At 36.9% G+C, this 19,713-nt stretch overlaps 2 protein-coding genes across 2 annotated transcripts; both read left to right on the top strand.

Moving 5' to 3' along the window:
- On the top strand, window positions 1–6,292 carry LOC134749048 (uncharacterized). The gene is made up of 5 exons (XM_063683954.1): window positions 1–178; window positions 3,273–3,477; window positions 4,968–5,147; window positions 5,393–5,503; window positions 6,151–6,292. The coding sequence occupies exons 1-5, from the start codon at window positions 19–21 to the stop codon at window positions 6,290–6,292; spliced, it is 798 nt and encodes a 265-aa protein (XP_063540024.1). The 5' UTR covers window positions 1–18.
- A 2,472-nt stretch (window positions 6,293–8,764) lies between these two features.
- Window positions 8,765–15,833, top strand: LOC134749047 (uncharacterized). Its single transcript, XM_063683953.1, has 6 exons — window positions 8,765–9,130; window positions 10,807–11,017; window positions 11,321–11,323; window positions 12,728–12,943; window positions 13,980–14,087; window positions 15,725–15,833. Exons 1-6 carry the CDS (start codon window positions 8,980–8,982, stop codon window positions 15,831–15,833), a joined length of 798 nt encoding a protein of 265 aa, XP_063540023.1. The 5' UTR covers window positions 8,765–8,979.
- Window positions 15,834–19,713: the final 3,880 nt, after the last annotated feature.

Here is a 19,713-nt window from a genome sequence, read left to right as displayed (position 1 = left end):
TCTGTTTTAGCTGTAACTATGTCGTCGATATATATTTTATTAATTATGATAGTCAGTGCAGTTGTAAGTGAAAGCTATAATTATAGTGCAATAGAAGTAAAAAACTTTAGTGAATCAAAAGTGCTGTCAAGGAGAAAGCGGTTTTTGGTGTATCCGGAAGGAAGTTCGTTGCAACTTGGTATGTTATCTGGTTTTCAACTAAGTTAGACCCTACTATAGATTAGATTAGATATATATCAATTCCTTAAAGAAAAAGACAAAGTATTTAACACAAAAGGATAAAACAAAGGCTTACACTCAAAGATCCAAAGAAGATTGAAGATTGAGAAGATTGTTTAGAGTTTACATAAGAACAGAGAGAATATTAATAATGTAAATATAAATAAATAATTAAATATTGGATATTTCATACACAAATTGACTAAGCCTCACGGTAAGCTCAAGAAGGCTTGTATTGTGAGTACTCAGACAACGATATATATAATATACAAATACTTAAATACATAGAAAACACCCATAATTTAGGAACAAATATTTCTGTGCTCATCGCACAAATAAATGCCCTTACCGGGATTCGAACCCAGGACGATCGGCTTCATAGGCAGGGTCACTATCCACTAGGCCAGACTGGTCGTCGTCGATAAATGAAGAAGAAAACAACAGACTAATGATAAATACCTAATATAAATGCCTAGGAAGGCTTTTCAATTCCAAATTAAAGTTTACGCCCGAAAACACTGGACATCATGTTTGTGACATCACTCGGTTGGCCTAAAGCAAAGGGGGTGCAAAAAAATTACTTACATTTCTTTTTAGTAGGTACAATAACGTCTGTTCTGTTTGATCGCAATCATCGTGGTCAACCTAACACACTCCTCGCTTCGCTCGTCGTTGTCCTTGTCTCTGTTACTTAAATTTACTGTTCCAAATGATTGATTTTAATTTGTCAAGTAGTGTATTTTTGATTTAAGAGAAAAGTTTTTCCTACAAAACATGCTTATTTTAGCGCATTCTCTACGATAACACAATAAAAAATAGGTGTCATAATAACATCACTCCGATGAAAAAAAAAAGTGTCGGCACCCCCTTTGCTTTAGTCCAACCCATCACTCTTACTTATCTATTAAATATATTACTTATACTTATCTAATTCATAATTAGAACAGTAAATAAAAACATATTTTACTTTATCACGAGTTTAGCGTACTTATGTCGAGTAACGTTGTACAGTGACGTCATAATAAGGGGATTTCCAAATTTGACTGCTCAACTCAACTTTTATTGGTATGTTCTTAATTAATCAGAATAGGGTATTTGACTGTCTTTAAAATAAATGATTTCACACCATGCATGAAATAAAGCACCATATAATTATTAGAACATAGATAGCAGTTCATAGAAAATTAAACACAAGTTATATTTAAAAATCGGATAGAAATATAAAAAACCGGCCAAGTGCGAGTCGGACTCGCGTTCCAAGGGTTCCGTACATAACACAATTTAAACAATGTATTTTTTATGTGAAATGTCTTAAAAACGTAGGGGTCGGATCAAAAACTAAGTAATTAAGTCCGACTCACGCTTGACTGCACTTTTCTAATAGGTTTTCCTGCGATCTATAGGTAAAGATCTATTTTGTGTATTTTTTTCAAAATTTTTGACCCAGTAGTTTCGGAGATAAAGGGGGGGGGGGGGAAATGGTAATTTTATGCCTATTTTCTTGAATAACTTCTAAACTGTTTATCTTAAAATTATAAAGAAATATATTTAAGATTCTTACAATGAGTTCTTTCATTTGATATGTAACACGATATAGTTTGAAAAACCTTATTTTTTAATTTTCTCATTTACCAAAAATTTATTAAAAGTGGCCCCCGTGTTTAAAATTCATTTGTTTACGTTACATTTCCGTCTTTGGGTCACAAACTTACATATGTATACCAAATTTCAACTTAATTGGCCCATTAGTTTCGGAGAAAATAGGCTGTTACAGACGAACATACAGACGCACGAGTGATCCTATAAGGGTTCCGTTTTTTCCTTTTGAGATACGGAACCCTAAAAAGTAGGTGAGTTGACCGTGACGTCATGGTGTAATGTTTCATATAAATTACATATTACCAAATCGTTTTGACGGTTCTAAAAAAGAAATTGATTTGACTAGTAGGAGAATACCTTATTATTAGCTGTGTATGAATTTAATTACACAAATAAATTACACGTAAGAATATGAAAAACTTAATAAAATTACTTAAATTATTAGCTATATTGTTCATGTAGACAATAAAAAAAGGGACATTTTATTGTATTTAAAATTCAGTTGCCAACACGTCACACGTGTAGGAACAAATAAAAAGTTCGTACTAAAACGCGGCGAACTGAAAAGGAAAAGTGCGGACGTTTTTATTGTTATTATCAAAAGCGCTAACGATTCCCAGTTAGAAAAAAAAAAACAAAAAACTAAACTAAAAATAAAGTTTTTGTTCAAAAACTGCAAATATCTCACGTATATGTTTTTAACAGCTAGTTAAGCAAGTCGGTAATAACCCTCCACAAAAAACTGGAGGTCCCAGATGCGAATCCCGAGAGCAATCCTGCGCTGATCAAATACGTATATTTGTGCCTAATTATTGTTGTTAGCTATGAATGTTTTATGTGTAGATATCATGTCTATGTATTTACCTATAATATACTGTCGCCTACCTAGTACCTACATACTAGCTTTGCTTAGTTTGGGGCTAGGTCGATCGAAAATACAAATATTAAATAAAATATAACTGTCTCTGTTTGGCCCAATGGTTGACTGGTAGAAAATGACTCAAGGCGCCATTTGTACTCTTTTTGTGAAAATGTGTGCAATAAAGTTTAAATAAATAAATAAATATAAAAATATCTATATCCTCTATCTGTGGAAACTTGTAATTGGCTCACTGCTTCTATGTTATTACCTAACGTGTTACTTCAGCTGTAAGTTTTCCTAATAAATAAAATAAATAAAATAAAATAATGTTTCACAAATCAGGACAATACTTTGTGGCTCTGTGAGCTGTAGACCTCGTGATAAAAGCTTCATAAGCTTAAAAAAATACTTCCTTGAGTCATTATCACAGCATACTCACAATGGTTTAAAATGCTTTAGACCTAACTGGTACTTAAATCCTTTATGCCAATTTCTACCATTGCATTGTGAACATTTTCCAAAACATAAAACTGCTCCAAAGTCAGACCTTCGCTAACGCTCGGTCAATTAATGAGTCTAATTTTAATTCCAGTGTTCTGCCTATCGTTCCCAACGATCTTCGACATTGGCGATATCTTTCAATTCGGCTACACGGCGGCGCTGGCTTACGAGTTACCACAAGATCCCTACTCGCCTTTTGACCATCATGCTGATCCACTGCATCGAAGGGTTGACACTAAGATGATATACTTTACTAACGAAAATGGCAAGGTGTTATGGGGGAAGCAGTACCATAGGTAAGTAATAATGCGAGCTGCTCCGGGATCGCTCTTCGCCTTTAGACTAGAGGGCTGATCCACTGCATCTAAGGGTTGACACTAAGATGATATACTTTACTAACGAAAATGGCAAGGTGTTATGGGGGAAGCAGTACCATAGGTAAGTAATAATGCGAGTTGCTCCGGGATCGCTACTCCCCTTTAGACTAGAGGGCTGATCCACTGCATCTAAGGGTTGACACTAAGATGATATACTTTACTAACGAAAAAGGCAAGTTGTTATTGGGGAAGCAGTACCATAGGTAAGTAATAATGCGAGTTGCTCCAGGATGGCTACTCGCCTTTTGACCAGAGGGCTGATCTACTGCATCGAAGGGTTGACACTAAGATGATAATTAATTATACTTTACTGACGATAAAGGCAAGGTGGTATGGGGGAAGCAGTACCATAGGTAAGTAATAATGCGAGTTGCTCCGAGATCGCTACTCGCCTTTTGACCAGAGGGATCAGCCACTGCATACTAATTGGGTTGACACCAAGGCGATAATTAAGTATACTTTACTGACGATAAAGGCAAGGTGTTATGGGGGAAGCAGTACCATAGGTAAGTAATAATGCGAGTTGCTCGAAGATCGCTACAGGGCTGATCCACTTCATACTGATTGGGTTGACACCGAAATGATAATTAATTATACTTTACTGACGATAAAGGCAAAGTGTTATGGGGGAAGCAATACCATAGTTAAGTAATAATGCTAGTTGCTCGAAAATCGCTACTCGCCTTTTGACCAGAGGGCTGATCCACTGCATACTGATTGGGTTGACACCGAGATGATAATTAATTGTACTTTACTGACGATAAAGGCAAGGTGTTATGGGGGAAGCTGAGCAGTACCATAGGTAAGTAATAATGCGAGAATCGCTACTTTGACCAGAGGGCTGATCCACTGCATCGAAGTGTTGACACCAAGATGATAATATATACTTTACGGATGCCACAGGACAGGTGGTGTTGGGGGAAGCAGTACCATAGGTGAGTACTTTGTAACCATAGGGCTGACCCACTTCATTGAAGGGTCGACAGTCAACCAACGACTCCAAGATGATATACTTCACGGGAAATAAATACCATAGATGAATAGTTAACACCAGTAACTCGCCTTTTGACCAAAGGGCTAACCCGTTGCACACCAAAACCAATACTTAGAAGATAAAATATATACTTTACGGATGCTGCGAAATATATAATAATTATATTACAGAAAGAGTACAAGACACATATTTTATTGTCTAAACAAATGTGAGGGTCAGCAATATTGTAGAAAAAAACATTTTCTTTCTTGAAGTCTTATTTTAATTTATTTCCATGACTCATTTTACCTGTTTGAGATTTCTTTGAACCTTCTTCAGCTTTCTTATGTAACAAAATCAATCAGCAGTCTGCATTTAACGTTGTTCGCCCCAATTTCAAAAGCGCCTAACCGCTTATTTAGCTAATACCTTTCAGGAAGCCCATCGTAAACCCAGCGATGGCGAAGCGAAGCCTCCGCAAAAATGCCGACAGGAAACTGATGCACGCCTCACAACACAAACGGGGGTTTTTGAAAAGCATGGACGGACGGAGCGCAGAGTTTCACCGGACTGCCCGCGCTTCGCTTTATCCGAAAATCGAGACGGTGTTACAGGCGTAAGTTTTGTGTATACCCTTTAGGCCAGGATTACACTCGTAAGTTTTACTTACGTAAGTAGGGATACTACAGGATGAGATATGAATATCGTTATCTCATTCTAGCAAATAGCTTTGTCCCTACTTACGTAAGTAAAACTTACAAGTGTAATCCTGGCCTAAGTAATACTTTCAAGTGTATCTTTGCGAGAGTGACAAGCTTAAGTAGATATTCAGTTTATTATAAGATACAATTTATGTTTCAGCATTGGCAGCAGTGGGAAAGACTGTGTACTAAGAATCCTGTGTCATATGGGCCAAACGCAGCACCATTCTCAAGGATCGTTCTTAGAAGAAATCATGAGAGCCGTTTTCACGTAAGTATACCTATTTTGCCCACGATGAAGCATGGCTTAACCTCCTTCACACTAGGCGAGAACGATGACACCAGCGCGCTGATTTCCTACCTTCATCACCGGGCATAACAATCTCCTGCCCGCTATGCGGTCGCGGCTGCCGCTCTCGCATTGGACTTACTAGTCATTTACGCAAGTGCCGCAATGTTATGGACGCTGTTTAATTAAACCATCATTTAATTGATGTTAAAGGCCAGTGATGATGATGATACCAATTTTGACTTTACACTGAGGGTTTACAGTTCTTTCTTTTATTCAAAGAACAATACCAAAATTATGTTTGCTCGATGAACGGCCGAACTGTAAGTTTGCAGAACGTCAAGCCAACAACGACTAACATCTGGTAACAGCCATTAAAAATAGCTTGAATTTTTAATTTAGAATACGGTAGGTACTTACAATAAGTTTTATAATAGCTGTTACGCCTGATATGTGTAAATAATAAAGTAAACATAACAAAGCATAAACGTTATGTAAGTATAAGTATAATATGTTTCTAAAAACATGGTCCTTGCAAGTTTCTCAACTACACTGTTTGGGCTGATATTTTGAAAATATAGTTAGCACTGTAGATAAATGTATAAGGCGTGTGTTGTGTATGTTTACAGTTTACCAAAAGGCGAGGATTCCTTCGATTTGGAAGAGTACGACAAAGCACACTCGGCTACTGAATCCTGCGCAGTACTGTATCCCGACTGTGATGATAGTGTGACATCAGATCAGCTTCTTTCTTCTTCACTTAATTATTGATGAACACAGAGGCCGATTCTAAGTTTCAAATCTCAACTTGTACTGTTATTGTTATGATACGATCTTGACAAGACTCTTAGTGCAATTTGCGCGAATGATAATATAATATCATGACACTGTCAATAACATGGATTATGCCCCATTAGCCCATTACGCATCAATAATCGTACCAACAAAAATTATAATAAAAATGGTAGTTAGGTTATAGCTAATTACCTATATCATAGGTATGTTGTGCAGAAAATATTACTAACTAGCGAACCGCCCCGGCTTCGCACGGGTAGTTTAACAAATTTACGCAAAACCTTTGCAAATAATTATAAACATAAACCTTCCTCTTAATTCACTCTATAAGAAAAACCGCATCAAAATCCGTTGCGTAGTTTTAAAGATCTAAGCATACATAGGGACAGACATACAGACAGCGGAATGCGACTTTGTTTTATACTATCTAGTGATATAATACATTGTAATTTCAATATAACTTAAGTAATGTAGATATAGTAGACACTTTGTTGAATATGTAAGCATTAAAAGTATCACATTTTATAAACTTTACCAATAGATGATGAGCGGTAAGGCGTGTGGCGTGTGGCTTTCAAACCACGGCTCATGGTTCATAGTTAGTCAGCCCTAGGCCTAGTTTCCCCTCTGGATTGGAAGGTCAGATGGCAGTCGCTTTCATTAAAACTAGTGCTTACGCCAATCCTCCCATAGAGGAACAGCCAAAATTTTTTCGCGATTTCGGGGTTGCTCTTATACTCGTAGCAAACCTCCCTGGCAACGGGAATGCACTTATTATTTTAGCCACCGATCACTTTTATTGTAAGTAATATTTAAGAAAAAAGTAGCTAAACAAAGCAGCTTAGGATTCAAAATCCTTCACCGTGCAGGATGATAATGAGCATTAAGTGCTCCCAAGAACATCAAACGCTTTTTCAAGCAGATAAACGTTATGTGCCTAAGTTTCAATTGCACACAGAAACATATTTTAAACCGTTTTATTTTAATATCAGTATGTAGAATGTAGATACAGCGAGCTGCAAAACTGCATGGATGTGTCCATGACTCTATTTATAAATTGGCCATGCAATTTTGCGGCTGGGCATACTAGTCGCAATAGATTACATGTAATTATGGTTAATAGTGAATCGTGATTGTATAAGCGCTGGTGGCCTATCGGTAAGAGCGTGCGACTTTCAATCTGGAGGTCGCGGGTTCAAACCCCGGCTCGTACCAATGTTTTTTTGGAACTTATGTATGAAATATCATTTGATATTTACCAGTTGTTTTTCGGTGAAGGAAAACATCGTGAGGAAACCGGGCTAATCCCAATAAGGCCTAGATTCCCCTCCGGGTTGGAAGGTCAGATGGCAGTCGCTTTCGTAAAAACTAGTGCTTACGTCAATTATTGGGATTAGTTGTCAAGCAGACCCCAGGCTCCCATGAGCCGTGGCAAAATGCCGGGATAACGCGAGGAAGAAGAAGGTGAATCGTGATTGTAATTCTTATAAGCACGCATGATGGTTTTGGGACCCTATTTAACGCATAAGTATTTGATAGGATTCCAAAACTAGGTTACTTTACACTTAGTTATTTTGTACCTTGAATAACCTACCTCTGCAGACTCTGCACATTTTGTACATGTGCGTCTTTGCTCAATTAGGATAGAGAACTATATATATACTATAAAACTATATTGGTATAGTCTGTTTTCTATTATTACGCCATACATTTTCTATACAAGTCCATACTATTCCATATGGACAGTATGTACTTCATTTAAAAAAGCAGACTAAACTAGTACATAATTTGCTTGTACCTCCATACCAAACTAAGCTAAAAACGTAATAGAAATATCTTAATGTTAAAAATCATTATTGTTTACCTATAAATAAATGCAAAATAGTTAAGCGTAATATTTCAATACGTAACATATTGAAAATAAGAAAGATACAAAAAAAATGCCCAAATAATTCGATCGAAATAAAGTAGGTACCTAATGATATTCATGTCCATCACAATTTAGTGTCGGAATCGCATTTATCTTAATTTGACTGAATAATATATTTTTTGTATGATTGTCCATATGTATTATTTTATTTTAGTTTTATTTTAGTTTTTATGACAGTTGTATTATTTTTTTGTGATTATTTCTATCTAAATGTATATATATTATGAATTGTGGTATATAAGAGACTTGGTTTCTGTTGACTGTAATGCTTATATATTTTGTAATAAATAAATAAAAATGTATTGCAGTAATATACAATTTAACATTTCCAGCATTTCATTCATTGCGCCACCGCCCACGCGGCGGAAGCGTGTATTTCCTTTTTTGTCTCCAAACCAACTAACTAACCGCAACACACATGACTAACTACTAATTTACAAGTGCTTGTTGCTAGGCCTATTTGAATAAAGAATATTTGAATTTGATTATACCTTATCTCGTTGTATTAAAGCTTACAAATGGTCATTATACTGTGTTAATGACGGTACAGTTTGAATTTCAACACGAGAATAACTGTAAATGCGTTGACACGAAACTTGCTAATTTGGGCCTCATTTATACACTTTGCTCAGCTCTGGAAAAAGGGGACAGTCTATGTCACATTTTACAACCAGCAACTTACCTTAAATAAACAGAATGTATTTCCTTAACGTTAAGTAACATCAATCCAACCATGGATGTTGGTGTGAAAATTGTTGTGCTTGTTTTTTTACTTGAGTGTGTCGGATGCCTAACAAATGAAACTTGTGAAAGTGGGGAACCTAGGTTATTGTCAAGAAGTAAAAGGTATCTACTGTTTCCTGAAGGCAGTTCATTTCAGTTGGGTAAGAATGGCGACAATATTTATGACGCCACTTTATTTAACATACTTACGTCCGGTTGCCGCGGCATGCTATAAGTTTTATCTTCGTGAAAGTTAAGGTTAGCGTCCACAGTTATGTATCGCTCGCATTGGACGCATCGGCATCGTATCGTAAACATTAGAATATATATTCTTCAGCTTTCACGGAGCGGGGAGGGGGGGGGCAGGGTCGGCCATGTCTTATTTTTTCTTACAAAGGGTTAAGATCCCGTCTTGATAGTTCTTACGTAAGATCACAAAAATGGGCAAGTTAAAATTAAAAGCACGTGCATCCACGCGAATACAGCTTAATTTTTTTTTAAATGAAACCCAAGTTGAATGTAACCAAAAAATTAATATTATTAGTACCTGTACCTACCTCTCCAAGTAGAAAAATAAGCGTTTCTAAAATTGTTTCTTTCAAAATCTAAATTCAAACCCAAACTCGAACCCAATTAAATATTAAATAGGGGGCGGCCTGTTCTTATTTTTTCTTACTTAGGAGTAGGAGGGGGTCAAAATCAGGCAAAATTGACTTACGTAATAAATTAATGGCGCCCAGTTTTTACTTTGGGTAGTATTGACTAAAAAAGTTTTACAACGTCGTTGATTGTCTTTTTTGCATATTCTACACGTCTTGCACGTCCTTTCTTTCATTTTACTCCCAACACCAAGAATAGGAGAATCTTCACAATTCATTCAATATTTTTACTATTTCGCAAATTGGCGTAAGTAATCTGACTGATACAATTAAGGCAATGCTCAGCTTGAGGTGCGGTTACTTAACTGTAGACGTACCGCCGATATCTGCGGATGCAGTGGTCAACTTGACATTCTGCTTATATAGTTAACCAGTAGCCTTGCTACGAATGCCTTAGCTATGTCGAACTGTGGACGCTTACCTTAAAATGAAAATATCAAGTTTTAAATACTAATGTACTGTAAAAAATCTGGATGAAAAGGAAAAATTATAAACAAAATCAGAGTAATCCACAGATGTTTTTCGATTATTAACTTAGTAAGTATTTTAGTGGTCTATATTGAATTAAAACTAGTTCTACCCACTTTAGTAATTGTACAAATTTAGAGATAACAATCTAAATTGATTAATTACTATTAACATTTCATGAAAAAAGTTTGTCAGACTTCAAACCTTGTCACTTTTTGGGCCTTATCGACATTGGAGGAATTTTGTTAGGTATCAAATAATGGTCATGTCTGCCGAATGCCGGATGACTTGTGGGCCATGTTAACCACGGAGTGGGAGCCCCACGAGTCTAACCGGGGATCCGGCAGACCTCGTCGGCGATGGCGAGATAACTTGGACTCCTTCTTGACAGGCTGGCCGGATATAGCATTAAACAGACGAGTGGAAAAAGAGGGGGGAGGCCTTTGCCCAGCAGTGGGACACAGTGGGCTCTGAATAAAATAATCAAATAATAATGTTTGGTTTTCACTTTAAAATAAACAAATGAAAATAAACTAAACTAAAATAATCGGCCTGATTCGAATTTTAAAAATGTGCTAAAGATACGACATGGATCGGATATATGTCAGTGTCAAAATTGAGGTATCTTAAAGATCGAATCAGGCCGTATGTGTCTATATAGAGAATGCAAGTTAACAAGAGAGTTAAGATGAACCTTTTAAAATTTTCAGTATTCTGCCTCCAAACAACCGCCCTCATCCCTATCGCCGACATCTTCCTGATCGGCCAAACAGCTGCCCTCGCATGGGAAATGCCCACGGACCCTGCCATCTTCCATATGTTCAAAGGAGAGAAGGTTGCTCAGCGCAGGAATGACCATCAGAATAATATCTACTATCTGAACAAGCAGGGGGACGTTATAGCCAAAGTGCCTTATAAGAGGTAGGTTTCTATTTGGCAAATATGTTACAATTCTCAGTATTCTGTCTTCAACCTATTCGCCAACAATCTGTCTACAGTTTGGCGAAACTTTTGTATACAGACATAAGTATATTTTTTTGAAATAAATAAATAAACATACGACCGCCCTTATCCCAGCAGTTGCACACATATTCCTGGAGTCTGATTCAAATTTCAACTTATTATGTTTGTGAACTGGTTTTGATTCGACCTTGACGATCTTCTTGATGATTGACATGCATCTCACGCACTACTTTTACTTCATTAGCGTGAGTGATCTTCAAGATCGTATCAAAATAAAATCAGAACCGTAACAAGTTGGGCTCCGGTCCAGCCAAACACCTGCCCTCGCCTGGGAAATGCCCGCAGATCCCGCAATCTTCCACATGTGTATAGAGAAAAAGGTTGCTCAGAGCACGTATGCCCAGCATCAATAGAATAAGAATGTTATTAGCAGTGGAGGTTGTATACTATATTAGTGGTCCCACAAAATCACGCTAGATGGCGTTGTTATTAAAACGCATATAAATGGAAATAGGTAATAATATACAGAACTGTGCTATTATCGGAATAATTTTGACGTTTGCTAATAATTACACAAATTATTTACTATAAAGTGGTTTTGTGCTATTATTTATAACATTTGAATTTATGTTTTACTAAAATCAAAAATGTCACGCTCTGAAGTTTATTGTCTCGTTAATATAGATCTGTCACTTTAACATGTTGTTCGTTGGTATCCGTTTATCATTGTATTTTATGTTATTTGAACTTTTTATCACTGTCACTATGGAATTATCGCTAATCGCTATTTACCTATTATTATTTTTATATCACTTCAGTTAGATTGTTTTTAAGTTACAAAACCCACAAAGTCAAGTAAATATTAATTATCATTCTAGCGCCCCTATAAGTCTTCACCACTACAAAAAATATAAACGTGCTTTCTGAATAAGCTAAGTAGGTGTTAAACCTCTATTGCATGTTAAATAAAATAACTTGTTTATAATTTTAACCACCATTAAGCTTAAAGACGACTATATGTATATATAATAGATATACATAGATAAACACTTTTGCTGCTTCGCATATTAGCCGCACCGTGCGTTCGGCGGGGGCAGCGGCTGAGCTAGCGGCGGCTCGGAAGCGGGAAAAGTATGCGGTGTTGACACACTACCTATTTGTCCCTCTTGCCGTGGAAACCACTGGCTGTTGGTGTGCTGAGGCCAAGACTTTTATTGGGGAAGTGGGCAGACGGTTGCGGGAGAGTGGTCATGACCCTCGCTCCGGGTCGTTCCTTTTGCAAAGGTTGTCCATCGCTGTTCAACGTGGCAACGCGGCGAGCGTGATGGGTTCCTTTGCATCGGGAGGGGCGCGGGGCGCATTTTGTGAATAGTTTTTGTGTTTGTTAGGCTCTAGTTTAGGTTAAGATTTTTGTAATGTTTTATTTTGTATGACATGTATGTATCCTTGAAGTAAACATAGATAAATACTTAAATACCTACACAGAAAACATCCATGCCTCATGAACATATATCTGTAATAAACACACAAATAAATCTCTCTCTCTTATGTACAATAAAGTGTTTACATACATACATACATACATAAATGCCCTTACCAGGATGCGAACATTGTGTTTATAAATGTAATTAAGCTCACATTGATTAAGCTCTTGATTTTATTTCACAGAAAACCTATCAACCCAGTATTCGCAAAAAGAAGCATTGAAGACAATGCAACTTACAAAGAGAAGTTAAAAAAGTTAAAAATCGATCGAGCGAAAATGCACGAGAATCAACTAAAAGAGAATTATCTAAAGAAACATCACCTAGATAAAAGATCCATTGAATTCCATAGAAGCAGCCGGTTGAGTTTAATAGAGAAGTTAGAAACTTTCTTTAGTGCGTAAGTACTGTAGGTACAGTCGAGTTGATAAATATGTACACAGTTCTTCACCTTAATCCATTGCAATAAGGTGAAAAATGTACACATATTTATGAACTCGACTGTACAACAAAACAAGGCTTGCTCTTGCCAAAGATAGATATAACTCCGTAATAGATGGATACAGTCTAAGGAAAAAACGTGCCTCGAAAATCAAGAAAATTTTATTCTCGTTCAGAGGGCGCTACTAGCTTTGGCTTACTGCCATATAGATGGCGTTGACGGTTTCGTTTGTTATTTAACAATTTTAACGTATATCAGTGAAAGAACATGGGTCAAAATCATAAAAATAATTAATGTAAATAAAAAAAATCATTTATCCATATTTAAATACATTTTATCGAATTTTTATAAATATTTATTTTTAGTTTTAAAGTGTGTCGACAGATGGCAGTGAATTTACTGGGGTTACAAAATTTACTATGACAGTACCGCTCTAGTATAAGTTACTCTATGCTCTTGCTATTAAATCTTCTATTAAAACTAGAACAGGCTTCTTCGTAAGTATTGTTGTACGTTAAAAAAATGGCATTAGTCCCCTTGCAAGTCCTATGTAAATCGTGAATTCGCGTGCGCCTGTATTTTTTTTATAGAGCGTACATAACGCAGAAACGACTAGAAATCTTTCAAGATAATATTTAAATAATTCTTATTCTTATTCTTATTCTTATTCTTATTCTTATTCTTATTCTTATTCTTATTTCTGCCGAATAGTGATTTCATAAAGTATCAATATTAAATAATTTTACGGTTTAGACTTGTTTTTGTCACTCGCACGACATGTTGTTAGTGCTTGAGAAAGAAGACCTAGACTCTCCGAAACATGTCGCGCGAGTGACTAAAACAAGTGTCTAAACCGTAAAATTATTTAGCTCACAACAGTTTAAATTCGATTATTGCAAACCTCTACGGTGAGGAAGTATCAATATTTACAGATTTTACATATTAAAATTTTGATGATGTCTGCTTGACTCGATCGTAACGTTTCTTTTGGCAGATTAGGTCAAGATGGAAGGCAATGCGTTCTTCATAGGCTATGCGTGGCTGGACAAGGTTATACACAACAGGGCACTTTCCTACAGGAAATGCTTAGAACAATATTCACGTAAGCTTCATTAGATTTTAGTACCTACCTAGTCATATGATTTCTTACGATATCAAAAACAAACGACAATAATACTTACCTTACTTACCTCGGGAAATGCTACGGTCAATATTAGCAATGTGCCAAAGGGAATTTCCAAACATTGCTAACTTCCCATAAAATGTTCTCGGTATTTTTTTGTGCACGTTTATTGCCAAACCTTTTACAGGGTGGCCAACTTGGAGGTATTCAACTTTTTTTTGCCGCCATTCTGTTTTGGCGGTAAATATGACAGTCGTTGCATGAAAATTACTTTGTGTAGATACGACAGTTATGGGGCGTTTTACGACGGAACAACGTGTTTTAATTAATAAAACGTTTTACTCAACCCAATCATCTAAGAAAATTGCGGAAAATTCGAGAAACGGTGACATTGATTGGCCCCCAAGATCGCCTGATTTAACAGCTCCTGATTTTTTTCTGTGGGGCTATCTAAAGGGACGTGTCTATGTTAACAGGCCAATGAACCTTCAGCAATTAAAACAAAATATTCGATACTCAGTCACTGAGATAACGCAGGAAATGTGTAAAAATGTGATGAAAACGCGATGAAAAGGTTTCAAATCTGCCATGCAGCTGCTGCTAGAGGTGGACATTTGTCTGACATTATTTTCCGTGCTTAACTGCCGGCCCTAAATATTTTAACAAGGAATACCTAATATTTTTTATATTTCATAGAACAAAATTACAAAACTAAAGTGTATACCTGTTATTTGGCCACCCTGTATTAGTTAGTTTCAATTTCTATGACACTTGAAATAGACGCCAATAAGTTGCGTTATAATCCCTAATCTGAACGGGAACTTTATAACTTGCAAGAGAATTTTCTCATGAAAGTTACCAGAAATTATGAGAATGTTCTGCAATTTGCATATTGCTATATAGTCTATATTCACTTAACTGACTCAATTCCTCGTTCATAAAATGACACGCCGTTGTATATTTTAGTTACTTAGATCAAAAACCAAGAATTATGATTAAGAGGATACATTCGTGGTCATTTTTCCATACGATCGATTTCTGAGATTTATATATATATATATATATATATATATATATATATATATATATATATATATATATTTTATACTACGTCGCTGGAAAACAAGCATACGGCCCGCCTGATGTTAAGCAGTCTCCATAGCCTATGTACGCCTGCAACTCCAGAGGAGTTACATGCGCGTTGCCGACCCTAACACTCCTCTCCCTCGAGCTCTGGCAACCTTACTCACCGGCAGGAACACAACACTATTAGTAGGGTCTAGTGTTATTTGGCTGCGGTTTTCTGTAAGGTGGAGGTACCTCCCCAGTTGGGCTCTGCTCTAGATCTGGAATGACATACGCTGTCCTGTGCCCTACAACACAAAGCGAGATGTCATTCACAGTGCCCATATCTCTTTTTTGGACGTAGTTTAAGGACATACCCGGGTCCAAATATTTATCTTATTTACCTAAAATTCTCAAAACTGAGAAAGGGCTCAGCCAATATATCCTCTTAAGAAAAAAAAAAACGTAAATTAGAAGACAAGAACCGAACTTTATAAGAGATTTATATATGGACCAAACACTTTTTTATCGGAATTTTAATTGTTTTCTAGATTACCTAAGGGTACTTTCGATGAAGAGTACGACGAGGCCCATGCAGCGACCAAGGACTGTGACGAGCTGTACACGTGCGATGACTCCTCTGACTCCGAGGATCTTTGACAAAAATAAACGCTAGAATATGGATGATGTTTTTACTTCGGAATGGTGTCAATGTGATACCATAAATGAATTTGGCACTCCCAATTTATACGAAAACGATACCAAACCTAGCTCCATTGAGGTAGATATCAAGATTGAGAGCCCAAAATAAACTTTGAATAGAGAATATTTCGAAAATTATTCAAGATATCGAAAAACTTGACCGAGTTAAACTTGTAGCAAATATAATTAGCTTTAGTTTTATTTCAATAGTCATGGCGCTAAGACGCAAAGATTCCGAGATATGTGAAAAGCCGAAAAATGGAACCTTCAAACCCCGCCACCGGTCCAAACCATAGAGTAACTTATACTAGAGCGGTACTGTCATATTAAATTTTGTAACCCCAGGAAATTCACTGCCACTGACACACTTTAAAACTAAAAATAAATATTTATAAAAATACGATAAAATGTATTTAAATATGGATAAATGATTTTTTTATTTGCATTAATTATTTTTATATGATTTTGACCCATGTTCTTTCACTGGTATGCGTTAAAATTATAAATAACAAACGAAACAGTCAACGCCCTCTATACGAGTGTAGGCCAAAACTAGTGGCGCCATCTGATCGAGATTCAAATTTTCGTGATTTTCGAGGCACGTTTTTTCCTTAGACTGTATCCATCTATTACGGAGTTATATCTATCTTTGGTCCAAACAAAGTTCAAAAATCAAAAATTGTGTTCCTAGCATTTCCCTCTATACCTTCTTATTATCTGTACATACCTTGTTATCTGGGACGAAGCTATGGTGTTTGAAAATGAAACGAAACGGTTCGAGAAAAGGTAGCTAGTACCCCGCGTTTATTTGTCATAGCGTGGCACTAGCTTACCCCCAGATTGTGTCTGGCTATTTTTAGGGTTCCGTACCCAAAGGGTAAAACGGGACCCTATTACTAAGACTCCGCTGTCCGTCTGACCGTCTGTCCGTCTGTCCGTCCGTCCGTCTGTCCGTCTGTCCGTCTGTCCGTCTGTCCGTCTGTCCGTCTGTCCGTCTGTCCGTCTGTCCGTCTGTCCGTCTGTCCGTCTGTCCGTCTGTCCGTCTGTCCGTCCGTCCGTCCGTCCGTCTGTCCGTCTGTCCGTCTGTCCGTCTGTCTGTCACCAGGCTGTATCTCACGAACCGTGATAGCTAGACAGTTGAAATTTTCACAGATGATGTATTTCTGTTGCCACTATAACAACAAATACTAAAAAGTACGGAACCCTCGATGCGCGAGTCCGACGCGCACTTGGCCGGCTTTTTTTTGTCTTGACAGGGCGCCTGTTTATACTTAGATATAAATTTAGTGCAAAATAACTGGATTTTATCATAAATACCTAAGTACCGTTATAGAAATGAAATAATATAAACAACTAACTTGCTTATTTCTTACAATCCAGTATTACTATTTATGAATTTTCTTATGTTTAGGGTCAATATCGGGTAATCCACTCCGGAAAAAATCGCCATGTGCAAAAAATCGCCATTATCTTCGAAGGAAAACAAGGAATTTAATTTCGTTAGGTGCTAATAAATCACATAGCTATTTTTTTGTCCAAATGTTGTTCTGTGTTCACATAGCGGAATTAGTTATTTTCTGAACTAGTTACTACATAAATAGTATAAAACAAAGTCGCTTCCTGCTGTCTGTCTGTCCCTATATGCTTAGATTATTAAAACTACGCAACGGATTTTGATGCGGTTTCTTTTAATAGATAGAGTTACTTAAGAGGAAGCTTCATATGTATAATACATTAGCATTGCACCCGTGCGAAGCCGGGGCGGGTCGCTAGTAAAGATATAAAAAAAATTAGTGTATCGACGGAAAATTGAAACAGGAATTAAAATATGCAAAAACCAAAAAATCGTAAAAACCAGCGATTTTTTTTATTCGCACCGACGATATATTTATATGTCAAACAATTCAACATACTTTTATCTAAAATATCCGTTGCAATTTCAAAAGACAAAGCAATTGTATGAAAATAACACAATAGTAACACGCGGAAAATTGCGTGAACAACTGATAAGGTGATTGCATGTTAATGTTATACCTATAGATAGTTACACTTTATAGGGTGATAACTGAATGAAGATGATAAGTAAATTCCATCTTTTTAGGGTTCCGTACCCAAAGGGTAAAAATGGGACCCTATTACTAAAACTCCGCTGTCCGTCTGTACGTCTGTCCGTCTGTCTGTCTGTCACCAAGCAATCTCATGAACCGTGATAGCTAGACAGTTGAAATTTTCACAGATGATGTATTTCTGTTGCCGCTATAACAACAAATAATAAAAAGTACGGAACCCTCGGTGAGCGAGTCCGCCTCGCACTTTGCCGGTTTTTTTATACCAAATTGCAGTTTAGACATAGTAAATGCCTAAGCGATGACTATTTATGATAATAATAACATGTTATTTTGATATTTTTGATGTATGGCGTAAACCTCAGTGCATAGGTGCCTGTTATGTCCTAAGTATAAGATTAATTTTAACTATAAAACTCCCGTGAGACTCGAACATATTAGATTATTTTAAACCGGGTCACTCACGTATTATTAAGTCGAATAGCTCGACATGTTTCGGTCCAATTTACGAGGACCGTCTTCACGGAGACACGACACGTCTTCACTGGTCGAGGGCGCGGCGTGTACTGCGGGCCAAAGCCCGACTCGCCCGGCCGCTCACGACAGACGGCGTCGGCGGTGCCGGCGACGTCAACGTTGCTAGGATAGCTCTACCCTCCGTATTGCGAAACATGTCGAGCTATTCGACTTAATAATACGTAAGTGACCCGGTTTAAAATAATCTAATATGTATAAGATTAATATCATAATCTTATCAACTTTTAAGAAGCTACACGCAAAAGTTTTAATCTGTGCCCCTTGCCGCCCGGCGACCGAGCGCCGGCAGTAGTTCGTACTTACGGTACAATTTGTGTCATCCTTTATTTCAGAAACGACCCCATTCTTTCTGACACGTACCTCTGTTTAACCCTTTACCAGGCTGAGGGTATATTTCCCACATACGGCACTTCTAACATTCTATTTTCGATGAGTAAGACTGACATTCGAGTGTCATTATTGAACTGTCAGCCTGGTAAAGGGTTAATAGTAAATGGGTGAACTCTTTGACTTGTCACTCGTTACCATGGTGACGACCCTCGGGACAACACTTAAAACCATGATTTTATGGGATTTCAATTTACTAAATATGGCCATCTATTAAGTATGTTCGTAGAGGCAATGAGGATATAATAAGATAGAGCGGTACTGTCATAGTAAATTTTGTAACCACTGTAAATTCACTGCCATCTATCGACATACTTTAAAACTAAAAATGAAGATTTATAAAAATACGTTAAAATGTATTTAAATATGGATAAATGATTTTTTATGTGCATTAATTATTTTTATATGCTTTTGACCCATGTTCTTTCACTGGTATGCGTTAAAATTATAGATAACAGACGAAACAGTGAACGCCCTCTGTACGAGAGTAGGTCAAAACTAGTGGCGGCATCTGATCGAGAATCAAATTTTCGTGATTTTCGAGGCACGTTTTTTCCTTACACTGTATCCATCTATTACGGAGTTATATCTATCTTTGGTAGAGGGTTCCCCTCATCTGGCATAATATTGTTTGTCAGAAATACACTTCGCATAAAACGTATCGCACAAAACTTTTGCTCGAATGATACTTTCGCATAAATATAAATGTAGGTACTTGCCATAATAGTCATTTCGCATAATATGCATTTGGCAGAATTTTCTAAGTGGGTTAGTTTAGGGTTTTCTGCCAAAGAATATTATGCGAAAAGAAATTCTGTAAAATAATATTATGCGAAAAGCAGTATGCC

The sequence above is a fragment of the Cydia strobilella genome, chromosome 17 (assembly GCF_947568885.1).
Source record: "Cydia strobilella chromosome 17, ilCydStro3.1, whole genome shotgun sequence".
In the NCBI taxonomy this organism is placed as follows: Eukaryota; Metazoa; Arthropoda; class Insecta; order Lepidoptera; family Tortricidae; genus Cydia; species Cydia strobilella.
This window is presented reverse-complemented; position numbering and strand designations above follow the sequence as displayed.

Bases quoted from the DNA above. Each gene is read 5' to 3' on its own strand.
- LOC134749048 (XM_063683954.1), top strand. From the start codon at position 19: ATGTCGTCGATATATATTTTATTAATTATGATAGTCAGTGCAGTTGTA. The intron at 179-3,272 runs GTATGTTATCTG...TTTTAATTCCAG, and splicing joins AGGAAGTTCGTTGCAACTTG to TGTTCTGCCTATCGTTCCCA. The intron at 5,148-5,392 runs GTAAGTTTTGTG...TTTATGTTTCAG, and splicing joins ATCGAGACGGTGTTACAGGC to CATTGGCAGCAGTGGGAAAG.
- LOC134749047 (XM_063683953.1), top strand. From the start codon at position 8,980: ATGGATGTTGGTGTGAAAATTGTTGTGCTTGTTTTTTTACTTGAGTGT. The intron at 12,944-13,979 runs GTAAGTACTGTA...TTCTTTTGGCAG, and splicing joins TTAGAAACTTTCTTTAGTGC to ATTAGGTCAAGATGGAAGGC. The intron at 14,088-15,724 runs GTAAGCTTCATT...ATTGTTTTCTAG, and splicing joins ATGCTTAGAACAATATTCAC to ATTACCTAAGGGTACTTTCG.